At 39.6% G+C, this 17084-nt stretch overlaps 1 protein-coding gene across 3 annotated transcripts in view; it reads left to right on the top strand.

The window, feature by feature from the left end:
• Nucleotides 1-17084, top strand: part of LRP4 (LDL receptor related protein 4) — a 2374694-nt gene that overhangs the window by 2327003 nt on the left and 30607 nt on the right. Inside the window, exon 38 of one of the 3 annotated variants that reach the window (XM_044082534.1) lies at nucleotides 15818-15880. The exons of the other annotated variants lie outside the window; for them this stretch is intronic. Within the exon in view, the coding sequence (XP_043938469.1) occupies nucleotides 15818-15859 (42 nt within the window). The 3' untranslated portion in view covers nucleotides 15860-15880. The remainder of the gene's footprint in view (nucleotides 1-15817; nucleotides 15881-17084) is intronic. 3 annotated transcript variants of the gene reach the window in all.

The raw sequence follows: 17084 nt of genomic DNA, 5'->3' as shown, positions 1-17084 counted from the left end.
TTTATTGTGGTGACAAGGTTTAGGTCCCTAGAGTGTGTAGCTCAGAGGGATTGAGATTTCTTTACGGTGAGCATGTCCAACAGCTCCGGGTTTGACAGAGCTTTGTATGTTAGGCAGAGATTGCCTCTGAGTAGCGATATGCGACAGAGTAAAGCTGGAGTTTTTTTGAGACTGTGTGCGTAGGGCATCTGTTTGAGGCTGGTAATCCTCTTTGTGAGATATTTCTGTGGTCTTTCCAGTTGTTGTAGATGTCTTGTGAGGCACATACCAAAAGGGACGTTGCACTGTATTATGGGTCTAATGAGTGAGGAGTAGAGGGGAACAATGACCTCTTTTTTCCTGGATGGGAAACCTTTTATGATGAGGTGTGCCACATAGAAGGATTTCCTGACTGCTGTGGCGATGTGATTATCAAAGGAGAGACTACTGTCCACATGTGTCCCAAGGTCTCTTATCACACTTTCGGTGTTAAGTAGGCTACCGCCTATGTGGTAGTTCATGGGTACATAGTTTTTACCAAAAGGGTTGACAATGCACTTTTTTTTTTTTTTTCATTAATGAAGCCATGTACAAATAAATGCTTTAGAGGCAATGACTGAAAAGTGTAATACTTTTTATGTACATCTTGGAGCTGTTCTCCAGGGCCTCCGCTGAAAAAGGGCTTGCGTCCAGTCGGACACTCCCGGTCAACACATGTAAAATAAATAAAAATAATAAAATAAAAGGCTTAACATTCTGTGACATAGCTACTAAGAGCAAGCAGCTGGCATTTTAAAAATTTTGTATGTACTGTATGTACTTGGCATTCTTCTTTCTTGTTAGTGACATTTTCTTATACATTGTATACTTTTGTAAACAGAATCACTTTAATTTTACTTATACAAGGGTATACTGTTAATTGTATACTAACTGTATATTTTAATGTGTACTGTTTGCATTACTTCCTGTTTCTCTCCACAATATGTAATTTTGCTGATGCTTCTTTCTGCCTAGGTCATGAATGGAAAGAGTCAGTAGACCAGTCTCCGTACACGATTAACAAATGCTAAAATAAATATGTTGTCATTTATATCAGAGAAACCATTTTCTCTGACCTATCACTTGATTCTGTAAAGCTGTTTCTCCTGGTCACGCCACAGTATGCACAGATGCCTGACATAACCTCAGTCACAGCCAGCTGGCTGCCAAAGCACCTGTACCATCTCACTAAAAAGCCATACATGGCAGATGTTTTCATATTTCATTGTAGCCAGCAGAAAAAAAGCATCACAGATTCAAATGGCATATCAGGTATACTTTCTCTGTGAAAAAGAAATGAATGTGTTGCTTGTACAGTCATCTCAGAGGCAGACTAATTTAATTCAAAACTAAAGCTGTATGGGGTAACTAAGTTTACCCGTCACAAATGCACTGCAGTATTGGAAAATGAATGTATAAGTGCATGAATGTGGCACAGATTCAAGGCCAGGCAAGCATGCCTAAAGGGTTCCCTGTGCTGTGCACCTGCACCTTAAAAGGGGCAGTGTTCTTAACTGCTATCTATTACTCTTCATGGAAGTACAATCTCCAGCTTTTAGAGGTGTTACCAACGATAATTGTTGATGTCATAGATGGCCACATCTTGGCATGGACCTATATTTCAAGAATTTTTTTTATTCCTCTGCACTGATGCAGTAATTAATAGAGCTGTAATGATGAGGGAAGATTATCAGTTGCTTGGAAAATAGCTAGAAGTGGAATGGAAGTGGATAGGGGCATATAGAAAGTAGTGTCATCCTGCAGGGAGCAGTCTTGTCTTTTTATTCAGTTTGTGATTGACATCACACTTCGCAGGGACAACAGGATGAATATCTTTGCAGATGACACTTGGATAGAGATAGCAGTAGTGAATTGGAAGTTTAGTGCATAAGGGGTTTCTTAAAGACCTTGCAGTAGGCTCAATAGAGGGCAGCTGGGGTTAAGTGTAAATGAATATAAAATATTGCACCTGGAATATAAAAAATGAAAAGTGCAGCATAGCATCAGCAGAATCGTACTGAAAGCATCCGAGCAGGAGAAAGACGTAGTGGTGGTCTTCACAACAGATAACTGCCAGGCATAGTACAGTGTGTGACAGCAAAGACCAGACAGGTGGTGGACTAAAGTCAGTGGGGACTGATTTATACCTTTCTATTTGCATTATATATATTTGCTTTGAGTTCAAGAAAAAAGTAGAGAGTAGGATCTTGGAGGCAGATCCTTAAGGATAGTAATCATCATAGAGAATATTATATTCATAAAGTAGCAGAATGGTAATCTAAGAATTAAGCCAACATGGGAATGGAGAAAGGAAATTTAATCAGTGAAGATGACTGTGAGTTGAGATATAGAATATAGGCAAGGCAGAAGTAGAATTTACTGGAGAAAATTAGCAAAGGAACCAAGGTAATGGCAGCAAATAACTAGAGAATGAGATAGGTAATGCAGTGGGATGAGGCCAGGCAGGCATTTGGACTGCAGAATAGAGGTAGTCTGACAGAGAAAGGTAAGACACATAAAAAGGTATAGGCAAGGAGAAAGGGGTAGTGGAATCCATAGTGAAATACCTGCTGTGGTAGAGATTATAGTAGTCTAGAGCAGCAGCTGGTTTAAAAAGGGATATTGAGTATGGCATGTAAAATACTGCATGATGACTGTAGGAATCAGTCAGAGGTTAGAAAAAATTGGGAAATGAAAATGGAAATGCAATTTACAAATGAACCGTGGGAGGATATCTGGAGGGCTCCCAAGTATGCAGCACAATTCACAAGATTCAGGATTTTTGCTTGGAAGTTTTTGCATAGGTATTTTTATACCCCTAGCAGAATTCAGAGATTTTTTGTTCATGCATATATCAGTAGATACATTGTGTGTGTATATATATGTGTGTGTATATGTATATATATATATATATATATATATATATATATATATATATATATATGTTTATTTATTTATTTCCAGTTTGATTACCGAAGAAGTTCACTGGACCCAAAGGACCCTTTTTCAGTTGAGGCTCGGGGAGAAAAGCTCCAAGATACATAATACAGTACAGATATAAGAGATACAAAAGTATAAGAAATACAAAGTGTAGGACAGTTTACAAAATGTGCACATTCAGAGTTGCACATAGTCAGACAAAATTGCTTATGGTTGATCTAAGGGTTATATAAACACATTTATGCAAACACTGTAATATAGTATATATGGATACACACCTTTAAAATGAAGGTCGAAAGCACTTTGCATGCACTCATTTAAAGCGTGATGCTATTTACAATATTTACACAGTAGTGTTGTGTGATAAGTAGCTCTAGGAATTGTAGATAGCTTAGACACACTCATGGTAAAGTAAGTATGGGAGTTTTAGAGAGCTTAGGAACCTGTGAGCAAACCTCCTGGGAGCATATACTTAGGTTTAGGTAGGGTGTGATGGCAGGTGCATTTCCATTTAGTGGGCAGGTGTTTGAAAAGCAGGGATTTAAAGTTGTCTGAGTTTGGTATAGTTCTTAGAGTGGAAGGGAGAGAATTCCATTTCTTGCCTAGTGAGAAAGAGAGGAGAAGTTGGTCAGCAGGATGTTTAGGCTTGTAGATAGCAATTAAGTTTTGATGTTCAGATCTGAGAGTTCTGTTGGGGATGTAAGGGGGGAAGGATATTTGCTAGAGCAGGACATTTAGTAGGGTGAAATACCAGTCTGTGTGCAGTGGTGAGGTGGAGGTAGTTTGGGAGTTCAAGCCAGTTCAGAGATTGTAGGGTAAGGCAGTGATGGGTCGAATTTATGGATTTGGTGACAAATTTAGAGATTTTTTTTATAGCAGTTTTCTAGTTTAGAGGAGATAGAGGAGGACAGGTTGTTTAGGAGAGGGGCTCTGTATAAGGAGGGAAGAAGATAAGTAGTGGCCAGTGTGTGCCTGGTGGAGTGAGAGAAAGCGATTGTTCCTATATAGCATGCCTAGTTTTTGGTGGGTTTTCTTAATATTTTGTTGAATGTGGATGTCAAATTTGAGGTATTCGTCAATAGTAATGCCAAGAAGTTTAGCAGAGGGAACCACTTCTATAGGTGAGTTGGTTTGACTAAGGACTTTGAAATCACTTTTGTCATAGGAGTAAGTCTTAGTGGGGGGGATAGAATTTTTGATTTATTAGCATTGAGAGAGAGGTGATTTTGGCGCATGCATTCTTTGGTTGTAGAAAAAGCAGTTTGGGTTTTATTGAGCAATTCATAGAGGTTAGAGGCAGAGCAGACTAAGGTTGAGTTGTCTGCGTATTGAATGAGTTTGGCATCAGGAATAGCAGTGTGAAAGTTATTGATGAAGATGTTAAAAAGCATAGGCCCAAGGATAGATCCCTATGGTATACCAGTTGGGGTAGGTAAGAAGGAAGATGTGGAGTTCTTCTATTTTACTGCTTGTGATCTGTCTGATAGCAACTGGAGAACCAGGATAAAGTGGTGAGAGATGAAGATTTGAGAGATGAAAGAGAAGGTGTTTGTGGGAAACAGTATTGAATGCTTTAGACAGATCAAGCAAAACTGTAGAAACCAAGTGTCCTGTGTCTCGGGCTTGATTGACAGTTTCTAGGAATGACAGAGTGGTTATAGTGCTATGGCCTGGCCGGAAGCCATGTTGGGTAGGTGTAAGAAGATGGTTTTAGGTTAGAAAAGACATAAGTTGGAGTTGGATGCACTTTTCTAGGATTTTAGAGATTGGTGAGAGCAGAGCAATAGGGCGGAAGTTTGAGATGCTGGTGTTTTTGCCTCCTTTGTGAAGAGGAAGAATATAAGCTGAGCACCAGAGTTTGGGGACATATGATTCCTTTATAGATCTGTTAATAATGATGCTAATTGGGAGAGCTATTCCATCAGCAGCACATTTTAGGAAGGAGGAGAGAATATTGTCAGTAGCATTAGAGCAAGGTCTAAGTTTGGACAGAAGTTTTTTTATAAAGTTAGTGGAGACAGGTTTGAGCTCAAACATAAGGGGATGGCTATTAGGGGAATTAGATGGAGAATAGTGAGGGGCTGGTGGGTTATTGTTGGGGAAAGTCTTGCTCAGTTCAGAAATAGTTTCTATGAAGAATGAGTTAAATTCAGAGCCTAGTTGAAGGTCGGATTTACTAGGGTCAGGACAGGGGTTATTCTTGGAGCCAGGATTTAGAAGTGAGTTTACTGATTTCCAGAATTTCTTGTTTTTTTATTATTATTATTAGACTGGAACTTGATATAGAAGGATTTTTTGTCTTTAGTGATTAGCTGTTTTGCAAGGTAATGGAGTTGTTTGTATTGCAGCAGGGTATTGGGCATTTTATTGCTTTGGTAAAGCTTCCATAATTTGTCCCTTTGGTGCATAATTTGTTTTGTATGTTTGGTTAACCAAGGAGCTGTATTAGTCTTTATCCTTTTGTTTTGTAGTGGGGCTAGAGAGTTTAGAGAGTCTAGGAAGACAGAGTTGAAGTAGTCTATGGCACTGTCAAGAGGAAGGGTGTTTAGACTTCGCCAGTCCATTTTTTTGAACATATTAGAGAATGTTATGCAGTTGAAGTTACTGAGGTTGCGAGTGAGAATGTATTGGTGCTGATGAGGTGTAGAGTTAGTTGCGTGATGAATGAAAGCTGGGAGTTGCTTGCTAATGGTGTCAGGAATTGGGCCAGAGTTGGTGATTTTATTTGGATCAGAGACTAGGATCCAATCAATAGTGGATCCCGGGGGGTTAGTTTTGCTAGGTTGGGTGATGCAGAGAATCATTTGAGTGAAGTTATAGAGGTTAATGGATAGGGAGGGAGAGGGACTGTTAACTTTATTCCAGTCAATATTTACATCACCTAGAGTGTAGGTTTTGTAGTTAATTTTAGTAGATGCCCATAGGAAAATGTCTTTGAGGGTAGAGATATTGTTACCAGGTGAGATATATAGAGAAATAATGCAGATATTTTTGTGTTTATTCATTTTTAGTAGTCCAGCTATAATTTCAGTGTTGTTGAATTGAGGGATTGGAATTTGGAGAGGTATTAAGGTTAGATGGTTAGAGTAGACTAAGGCAGTGCCACCACCTTTTTTATGTAATCGGTCATTTCTGAGAGTATGGAATCCTGGGGTCAGGATCTCTGAATCGGAGATATAGGGCTTGAGCCAAGTTTCGGAGATTTCTAGGATGTCTGGTTTGGCCATGGCTTAGCCAAGCTTGAAATTGGTTAACTTTGTTGTTGAGACTCTGGGCATTGATAGTGAACATTGTTAGGATGTTGTGAGGGGAGGAAGGAGATAAGGGGTAGGTATTGTTAATAAAGGGACTGGGACCAGGGTTGGGGTGGATATCTCCAGCTAAGATTAAATTGTCGAGGGAAGTAAGTTTAGCTGTTTAGGTTTGCAAAGCAAGAGTTTGGGTAGATCTAAGATTAGTTTGTGTTTCAGTTTGTTAGCAATGGTGGAGAAGATTTTAGGGTGGAATAGGTGCAGTGGGTTAGGCTGAATGAGTGAAGGGGAGATAGAAAGGAAATGAGAGTAAGAGTGTGGGTAAAGGTAGGGTTCTATGTTTTTTATTTTTGTAGGTAAAATTGGACATGCATCAGAGGAGTATGAGGTGGTATAGAATAAGGGAATAAACAGAAGGAGGAAGCAGGAGGCCTGGAAGGTGTGAAGAATTAAGGAAAGCATGTCTGTGCAAAGAGAGAATGATGGGTATAGATTAGAAGAAGAGGGATGGCTGTGTAGAAGAAAGGGTTTAGAAAGAGGTATAGGTGGTGTTAGAATTATAAAAAAGAGGAGGGGACTTTAATTGTTAGGGAGGTAGAGTGGTGTGAGAATGTGGGATGGCTGTAAGTAGGTGGAGTAATAGGGGAAGAGCTTCTATTGGATAATAAGGCTGGTTTGGTGGGGAAAGGGAAGAATAAAGGTAGGCGTGCGGGGGCAGGTGGGAATTGGTGGCAGGGTAGGGGAGCGGAGTGAGCTCGCAGGGCAAATGGAGCGGGAAGAGCCAGGTAGGTGTGAGAGGTCCACAGAGCTGCAATAAACAATCAGTTATTGGGACTCTGTAGTTGGGACTGAGTGTAGGCTAGAGAGGGGTAAATTGCAGGGATTTAGTCAGAATTAGAGGTTAAGAGCAGAGCTGTTATTTCACCTTTCCAAAAAGTGAGATGCTTCATCATTTAGCTTGGGAATTAAAAATGGAACGCCAAGCATGAAAGCGAGCATTTCACTATAGTGGGAGTCTGCTGCCACCTAGTGGTGAAATGGGGTTGGGATAGAGAGTAAAACTAGTTGGCCTTGGAGAAAAGAGACTAGGGTACAGAGTAGCCGGAGAGGGGGTAAGGGGCTGCGGTAGGCTGCTAATGTGCTCACTATGGGTAAGTTATTGTCAGTATTTTATACATTCCAAGAGCTAGTCTAGATACATACACACTAGTCTAAGCAGGTTGGAGGGGTAACACTATGAAAGGCAGTCCGAGGCAGGCATCCTTTGCAGGATCCTTTAAGTTTGATGAGGGGAAGCACCTGAGGAGCAAGCTGTAAAGAGAGAGAGTGGTGGTTAGCATTTACAGGACAGGTGGGATAAGTAGAAATTGCAGGGGGCTCAGGAAGAAGCTAGATAGTGAGTGACTGTAAGTAGGCGCTCAGGTAGAAGCTGGATAGAGAGTGAGTGTAAGTAAGGAGGTACAGTTAGGAAAATATTAAATGCAGAGAATAACAAGCATTCATTAAGCAGACCTCAGTCAGTTATTAGTTTACATCACATGAAAAGCTATGACAGAAGCAAATAAGTAGCTATTGCAAAACAGCTAGGATAATATAAATGCAGAGAGTAGCAAATATTCATTAAGCAGACCTCAGTCAAGTATAGTTTACATCACCAGAAAAGCTATGGCAGAAGCAAATAAGCAGCTATTGCTATATATTTAGGCACAGTAGTTAGCATTCAGTCCTAGTATCTCAATACAAGCTACGTACAATTTCAAACAGTAGTAGCTTTCAGCCCCAGTAGCACAATCCGAACTAATTCAGTAATGCTCAGAGGTGACCTGTGCCTGACGTATAAGGCTATGTCCAACCCGGAATTAAGGGACATGCTGCACCTCAAAAAATCCAAATCCCATCGAGCTACACGCTCGAGAGACTTGAACCTCAGCACTGAAATAAATAGGACATGCTGGAGGGACAGATTCATAACCCAGAGGCTCCCTTCACTATGGAATAAAATCCCAGTCCAGGTTAGGCAGAGTCCCTCATTGACTCTCTTCAAGAGGAATCTTGATGAGTGGATGGGAGATCATAGGTTTACCCCGGGTATCACTTCTGTGTCACTGTTAGACAGAGGCACAGTATACTAACCTCGAAAAAGGGCATAGCAAAATTAATTTAAAATGGGTGGCGAAAGCCAAACATACTCTGGCTAGGCTTATAAATGCCCTAGGGCAGATAGCCTAGTATGAACCTATGAACCTAAATAAAACAAAAGTGTTGATACAATTGTTAAAGCATCCAGCTCCAGTAGCTCAATCCAAGCTAATTTCTGTGCAAGGCCAATAGTTTTAGCATTCAGCCCCAGTAGCTCATTCTGAGTTAATTATAACATTTTAAAGCAAATTATTTCAGCTTTCAGCCCCAGGAGCTCAATCTGAGCTAATTACAAGGATGAAAACAGTTTTAAAGACCTAACCATGTTGGCGTTCGGTCCCAGTAGCTCAAACCAAGCTAATTGTAATGTTATACAAGCAGCTATTGTAGCTTTCAGCCCCAGTCGCTCACTCCGAACTAATTATAATGTTTGAAACGGGTAAGGAAGCGACTATTGTAGCGTTCAGCCACAGAAACGCAAATCAAGCCCACAAACTGAGCCAATTAGTGTTTGAAAAATTAGTAATTCTAGTGATCAGCTGTGTTAGCATTCGGACCCAGCAGCTCAATCCGAGCTGTTTATATCATTATAAGAGCAACTATTATATCTATTAGCCCCAGTAGCTCAGTCCAAGCTAAATATAATGAAAGGAACAAAGTATAGATGCGATTGTTCTAGCGTTCAGCCCCAGAAGCACAATCCAAGCCAGTTAGTATTTGAGACTATTGGTTATAGTGTTCAGCCTCAATATCTCACTCCGAGCTAATCACGATACTTTTAAAGCAACAATTTTAGTTTACAGCCTCAAGAGCACATTCCTAAAATATCTCAATAGTTGGAGCGAACTATTTTAGCGTTCAGCCCCAGTAGCTCTATTGTGAAGTGCTACTATGCTATAAATATGCTTAATGCTAACACATCAATACAGATACACTGCCTTCCTGCACCTATGTATATATTTCATACATGGGCAGTAATGCCTTTCTAGCTTACTAATATACCAAAACAGTCATTCCTTTAAAAAGTGTACAAGTTGTTTTAGAAAATATCTAAACTAGTGCTTAGGTTCATAGGTAGGTACTAGGCTATCTGCCCGAGGGCATGTATAAGCCTAGCCAGAGTGTGTCGGCTTTCGCCACCCCATTGATTAATTAACTGAGCCTCTGTCCAGCAGAGCCAGTGAAGTGATCCCAGGGGTGTATTTTCTGTTACCCATCCACTTGTCAAGGCTTCTCTTGAAGAGTGTTAGTGAGGGGCTCTGCCTAATGTAGTTAGGAATTTTGTTCCAAAGCATGGGGGAGTCTCTGTGACAGGAATCTATCCCTCCAGCATGTTCTATTTATTGTTGTGGTGAGGTTTAGCTCACTAGAGCGCGTGGCTCGCATTGACTTGGATTTCTTTTGGTGGAGCATGTCCATCAATTCTGAGTTGGACATGGCTTTGTAAGTCAGGTAGAGATCACCTCTGAGTAAGCGACATGTCACTGATTACAGCCGGAGTTTTTTCAGTCGGGCTGCATAGGACATATGTTTGAGGCCAGTAATCCTCTTGGTGAGGTGCTTTTGTGGACTTTTCCAGCTGTTGGAAGTGTCTTGTGAGGTACATCCCAAATGGGTCATTGTACTCTATGATGGGTCTGATGAGTGACGAGTAGAGGGGCACTATAACCTCTTTATTTCTAGTTGCGATCCCCTTAGTAATTAGATGGGCCACTTAGAAGGATTTGCTAACTACTTTGGCAATATGATTGTCAAAGGAGAGATTACTATCTACCTGGGTCCCCAGATCTCTTATTACCTCTTCTGTATTAAGGGGGCTGCTGCCTATGTGGTAATTCGTGGGTGTTTTTTTTCCCAAACGGGATGAATATGTATTTTTTGGCATTTAGCTTGAGGCCATGACTTTGACACCAGGTGTCTGTCTCAGTAAGGCCTTTTTGAAGGATGTCCATGTCAGCCTGAGAGTCAATTATGGCTCCCAGTTTGCAGTCATCGGCGAGCTTGGTTAGCCATAGTCCTCCTGTGTTTGCCTGTACTTCTGAGAAATATATGCCGAACAGTAGGGGTCCCAGTACCGAGCCTTGCGGGACACCACTTGTGACTGGTTTAGAGTTGGACCTGGAGCCCGCTATTCTTACCGTGTGAGTTCTGTCTGTAAGCCAGTTGGCAATCCATCTACGTAGGGGTTTATGTTCAGGCTGGTGAGTTTTTCTATAATACCCGAGTGAGGAATGGTGTCGAACGCTTGGCGAGATCGAGGTAAGCTGTGTGAACCACCTTTCCCTTGTCTATGGCCTTGGTGACTGTCTCGAAGAAGTCAACCAGGTTTAGTTTTAGTAGGCATGATCGTCCCTTAACAAAGCCGAACTTGGTCAGGTCAAATGTTTTTTAATATTATTTGATAGCTAGCCGGTTTCATGCATCAGCTACTGTCTCAGAGAATCAGTTAGTACATCTTTCATTCTTGATCTAATCTTCTACAAAGGTTGTCTAATGTTTCTCTACCACTCTTTCATGATTCAAAACATTCCTGGAGGTAGTTGTCTGTGAATGTCCTATATACGTAAATAAGGTATTCTGTTAAATGTGTGTATGGGACGCACTGCAAGTTCAGATATTTTAATCTTTCATAAGTAACTTAAATGTTTCACATCCGTAGATGCCCTTTGTATATTTTTGCTGTACTCTTTCCAGTTTACTCATACTTGTTTTTTTATAACATTTTCATGTTGTTGTTCTCTGCTGTAGTTTGGGACTGATGTTACTTATAAACAGTGATTTCAACATTTCTGATTTCCTAGACTTAATAAATATTTTTATGACTATCATTAACCAATTGGTTGATATGCTTAGAAAAACTCAAAGTTCGATCTACCCATATACCCAGGTCCTTAAACAAATCTACAGTTTCAGTCATTGTGGGCTGTATTAAATATTCACCTTTGAATCTATGCCTCCCAAATCTGATATGTTTAGTTTTTGATGGTTTTATCAGCATATTATTCTCTTGTGTCCATATGGTAATTTTAGTCAAGTTCTTTTGCAGGCATGCCTTATCTGTAACATGTAATCAGTTTAGCAGTTTTGAAGTCATCTATATATCGACTGTATAACACCTCATATGAAAAATATAGATCTGAAAGGTGCAACCTAAACAAGTAAGGGCCTAGAACATGTACACAGCAAATGCTGGAGGCATGATGGGAGAGAGAGGGGGTAACTGGGAACATTTTTTGAATGAAACGAATTGACATATTTTAAAAATTCAAAGAAAGAAAGTCTGTGCCAAACACCACCAGAAGGTGACAACTCAGAAAAAAAACTACATCAGGCAATGTAAGAGGTCCAGAAAGCACTCAGAAGTAAAGGCAAAAATAAACTGTTTATTCCAATACAATACTTTGTTCCAATACAATCCTACCAACACTCTCCTGGGAACATTCCCTGACGGGGAAATTAGTCTGGACCTCAGAGTCCTCCGTAAATAACTACAACCAAAACCAAAGGAAGAAACTCACTGCCAAAGAACACCAAAAGGTAACATTTTGGGGGGGGGGGGAATCTACATCAGGCACTGTAAGAGGTCCAGAAAGCACCCAGAAGTAAAGGCAAGAATAAACTGTTTATTCCAATACAATCCTTTGTTTGTTCCAATACAATCCTACCAACTCTGTCTTGGGAACTTTCCCTGACAGTCTCCATAAATGACCACAAGCAAATGGCAATCAAAATCTAAGCCAAATGTAATTGAAATACTGACTATTGTAAAGGAGATAGAATAACTGGAAATTGAATCTTTTATGAAAGGGAAGGAACAGATTATATAGAAATACATGGAATTTATGGGAACAATACATGCAGAATAATGTTGAGGAGGATGAGTATTTTTTAAGGGAAGGCAAGAATCGAGTCATTTATGCAGGGTTGGATTGAATGACCTTTGTTAAAAAGAATAAAGTTTTTATATATATATATATATATATATATATATATATATATATATATATATATATATATATATATATATATATATATATATATATATATATATATATGTATGTATGTTATGTATGTGTGTGTGGTTTACTATTAAAATTTCGTGGTTGAGATGTTCCCAGGTGGAAAATTCGAAATACAGATGTTCGATTTTTTACCTGGCAGAACATTTGAATGTCCGAAGGTTTATATTAGCGAATACACTGTGCATTCGCTAATATAAATGCGAAAAACTGTACATAGATCGAGGTACGGTGCGGTGTGGGAAATTCATCCTTTCCTGACTGTAGTGCAATCTCGGAGTTGGAATAAATAGTTAGCAGGGGGTGTGGGGGATGCAGGGGGGGACTTGCCCCCCTGCAAAAATGTGATGTTAGGTATAGGACTTGACTTTACATGAGCTCCTATACTGACATCACATGATGTTTTCAAAAACAATGTCGAATCTGCTGAATTCAATCAGCGGATTCGAGTTTGTGACTTGTTCTATTTTTTGATTTTCACGGTTTACTTTCAATATGTCTGTAAAATTATTTTGACATTTGACATGTTGATAGTAAACCTGTGTGTGTACATGTGTTTGTGTATACTACATGAAAATGACAATGAAAAACATGGTTTGTTTTCTGTTTAATGTGTCAGTACACGTTATTGTTTAAAGGACTAAGACAGAATATATGTGTGTGAATGAGAGGGAGGATAGAGGAATGGTGAGGATACAGGGAGTAGAGGTGGCAAAGATGGATGAGTTTAAATACTTGGGATTAGCAGTTCAGAGTAATGGTGAGTGTGGAAGAGAGGTGAAGACGAGAGTACAGGCAGGATGGAGTGGGTGGAGAAGAGCGTCAGGAGGGATTTGTGACAGACGAGTACCAGTAAGAGTGAAAGGGAAGGTCTACAAGAGGGTGGGTGAGACCAGCTATGTTATATGGGTTGGAGTCAGTGGCATTGACAAAAAGGCATGAGTCAGAGCTTGACGTGGCAGAGTTGAAGATGTTAAGATTTGCACTGGGTGTGACAAGGGTGGACAGGATTAGGAATAAGTATATTAGAGGGTCAGCCCAGGTTGGAAGGTTTGGAGACAAAGCCAGAGAGGCAAGATTACGTTGGTTTGGACGTGCTGAGGAGAGATGCTGGGTATATTGGGAAAAAGATGCTAAGGATGAAGCTGCCAGGTAACAGGAAAAGAGGAAGGCCTAAGATAAGGTTTATGGATGTGGTGAGGGAGGACATGCAGGTGGTTGGCATGACAGATCAAGATGCAGAGGACAGGAAGAAATGGAAACAGATGATCTGCTGTGGCAACCCCTAACGGGAGCAGCTGAAAGAAGAAGAAGACATGTTATTGTTTAAAATGTGTTTTAATAAAGATGAATAAAAAATCAGTATGTACTGGTATCCAGGAACAGACCTGCAATATTCATGCTGTATAAGTCACTAATCAGGACTTGCTTTTTGATGACCTTGCAGGAAAAAAGTAATTAATTGGAATGACAGAGGAACAAAAAGGGGAGGGCATAAGAAAGACATGTTAGAACCTTTTCTTGGCGTTCTGCTTTGAAGGCAGGCAAGAAAGGAGAGGAGAACATCATCTCTTGGTCCATAAACTTTGTGGATTGCAAGGTGATAGAGCTGAACAAGGGAAATGACAAGGGAGACAGCTTCAGGTTGGGCTGAATGAAATGACTGTATTCTTGTGTGATAAAGTAGTCAGCAGGTGACATTTGCTCCCGGCTAGACTGGATGGTGATGAGTGGGATGGGCGAGTCCTTCAGGCAAGCCTGTGATAGGAGAGAAAAGGAAATAGGAGTGGGAGCTACACTAACTGCAGCAATAGGGCTGGCTCAGTAGAGTAGCTGTCCTCATTTTGTAGAGGTATGTTAAAATCCAGCTTCTTTGTCTGATGCATTCTGAGCCCTTTTACTGCTTCTTTTGTCGTGTTGCCTATTACGAGGCATGCATTAATGTAAGCCAGATATTTCCTTGTGTGCTTGAGTTTTTGTTGAGGTGGAGAATTGTGCAGTTTTTTACTGTTTTTTACTGTCTTAAGCCTTTTGTGAAATTGTTCTAATCTTTGACCTCAGTGTTATTTTCCGTGATAATGCATTGCTTACAACACACTGAAGCCGGTGGTTTTGGGAAATGATTGCTTACACTGGTAGAATTAGTTCTGTTTAGAGACACAGGGATCCAGGTTCTGTCACAGTAGACACATGCTTGACCAGTAAGTGCATACCTCAAACTTGCTTCCATTCTTTAAAATAATTATGATTATTGATTTTATTCATCTTTGGTCTATAGACCTATCCCACTAAACATGTTATATACCCATTAATGTTGCAAACAAAAGCTTTTACCCAGTTCCATCAATAATACTTGTCTCATTACAGAGAGTGTACAGTCTCCCTCCCCCAAACATCGGATACAACTCATTTAATCTACTCTTTCCAAAAGCACCATATAGCATCAAACCTGTCATCAGCTGAATCTAAATGAATATGATAGCATAACATGGAAAAAGCTAAGCTGCATATTTTAATGTCCTTCTCAGTTCTGCTTCTGTAACATGTTAAGGGGTATGTACATCTTATCCTGTTAGTGTGAGTAGTCTTTTCTGTGTGATCTGAGGAATATTGCATCCCATTCATGGAACATATGCAGCATATGATAGTAGCATTCAACTTCTCTGAAAAGGAAACTTTCCTATTTTATATTTAAGTTTCAAGTAATCAGCATTCCACAGACATAATATTATCCTCTCCTTACTGTGATGGCTAAAGTGTTAAATATTACTACTTCCTGGTTCTCAGCAATGCTTCTATGTTGCTAATAAGGGAGATAATCTGATTTAGTGTAGTACAGAGCTGTATTTTTCCTCTAGTTACTGTAATTAAGGTCTGCGTGTGCAGTAAGTAAAGATATTGCCAAAAACATGTTGCATGAGAACTGGATTACTGTTTGTACATTCTGTTTAATTTTGGGCTTCTCAGCTTAAGGTGAGAATTCAGTTTCATCACTCCGAATTTCTTTTTAGAATGATGAGTTTAAATCCCAAAGTGGAAAAAAATAAATAAAAGGACAGACTGGCATCACTCAGCCACCCACATAGGAGTCTTGGATTTTGTTATATAAACTTTACATTTACTATTTTATCTGTGAATTAAGTAAAAGACTTTTCAGATTTCTCTGAATTTTAGTTTCTGATGGTGGTAGAGTACTTAAATTTGTTAGCTGTTTTCTGACATTTACATCTGTACCATCAAGTTTTTAACATTTCCTGTTCTGTCACTGAATATTTTGTCCTTATCTAAAATGTGTTACTACTCTTTGGAATTGTATTCCTTTTTTTGTGTTTTTAAATAATTGTAAAATGATTGTCATAATATATATGGCATTCAGTAGTGGATTCCTTTCATGTGTTTTCTTTCTGAAGCAGCTGAAAGCCTTTCCTGATGTATTTTTCTTCTCTGCAGCGCTCTGATCCATACGACAGCCTTTCGCCTTTCCTATTTTGAACCTTCTTGTACTTACCTCAGGTATACTGCAGTATTGACAGATTGCTGTGGTCTCCCCTGACATACTAACAGATGTATTTCTAATATTTTTGTAACAATAAACATAACTTTGGTTTTGTCTGCAGTCTTTTTATTGATTTACATAATATTTCTTGTGCATTTTGTGGTGTGAAGATGTGGAAACTGAATAGTATATTAGAATGAATATAAAATGACTTGCCCAAAAAGATCGTGACACCAATGCCTGTTGTTTCTCTATTATAGTTCTTTCCACTCTCTCTCTTACACAGACATGCACTCACACAAACCAGCACACGCACGCACGCACGCACACACACACACACACACACACACACACACACACACACGCAAAATATCCTCTGTGTTCCTTTTGCTTACTTGTACAGTCTGCGCCTGACTCTGCACTGCTTAACATTGTGCTTCACTTTTTTTTTTAAACTCTTCTTTCCCTCCCACTCGCTATATAAACATGCATGCCCCCAGCAGATTTCATATTTGAACTAGTAACTCTGGCGTAAGTCACATTTCACATTATTATCCTAGGCAACTTCTTCCTGATTATTTACTTCATTATCTGATGCTGATGAATTGTGTTGATGATTTGTAAGGGAAGGGTTAACTGCTGTGCATGATGCAGTCAGTGTAGTTTACTTTGTATGTGTTTCCACACTCCATCTTAATTTGTGGAAGTGTACAGTGCCATATAAATTGCTGCATTTAAGACTTTGGTCAGGGCCTGTAAACATTTACCTAATGCCAAACATGCCTTACTGATGTAAAAATACATTTTGCTAGCAGTATTCTGTGTTGCAGGATAATAAATAATATTTTTTCATGTACCAAAGAAATAAGGATTGGCTATGCTTATTTATTTTTTTTTTTTTTTGCTGTCTGTAAGTGAAACACACCAGCTACCAACCCTGCCTGTCCTTTTGTCATTATCTTTGGGGTTCCTAGCCAGCAACGGTCTTTACTAGCCTTTGAGGCTAATGTCTTGGAACATGCATTTGCTTGTGACATTGGTGTCCCACTGAAACATTGCTTTCCATCTGACAAGCTAATAAAAATTGATTTGATTTGTGAATGTTCTCTGGTGTGCTGCAAGAGTTGAAAAAGCTTTGGAATCTTTTCTTGAAAACAGTATTAACATCCAGGAGCTGCTTTTCATCACTGAGTCCTGTTAACAGACTTATACTAGAGGCAG

The sequence above is a fragment of the Protopterus annectens genome, chromosome 9.part0 (genome assembly GCF_019279795.1).
Source record: "Protopterus annectens isolate FY-2018-M chromosome 9.part0, PAN1.0, whole genome shotgun sequence".
Taxonomy (NCBI): Eukaryota; Metazoa; Chordata; order Ceratodontiformes; family Protopteridae; genus Protopterus; species Protopterus annectens.
Note: the sequence above shows the minus strand (reverse complement) of the source record. Positions and strands in the feature narration are given on the sequence as shown.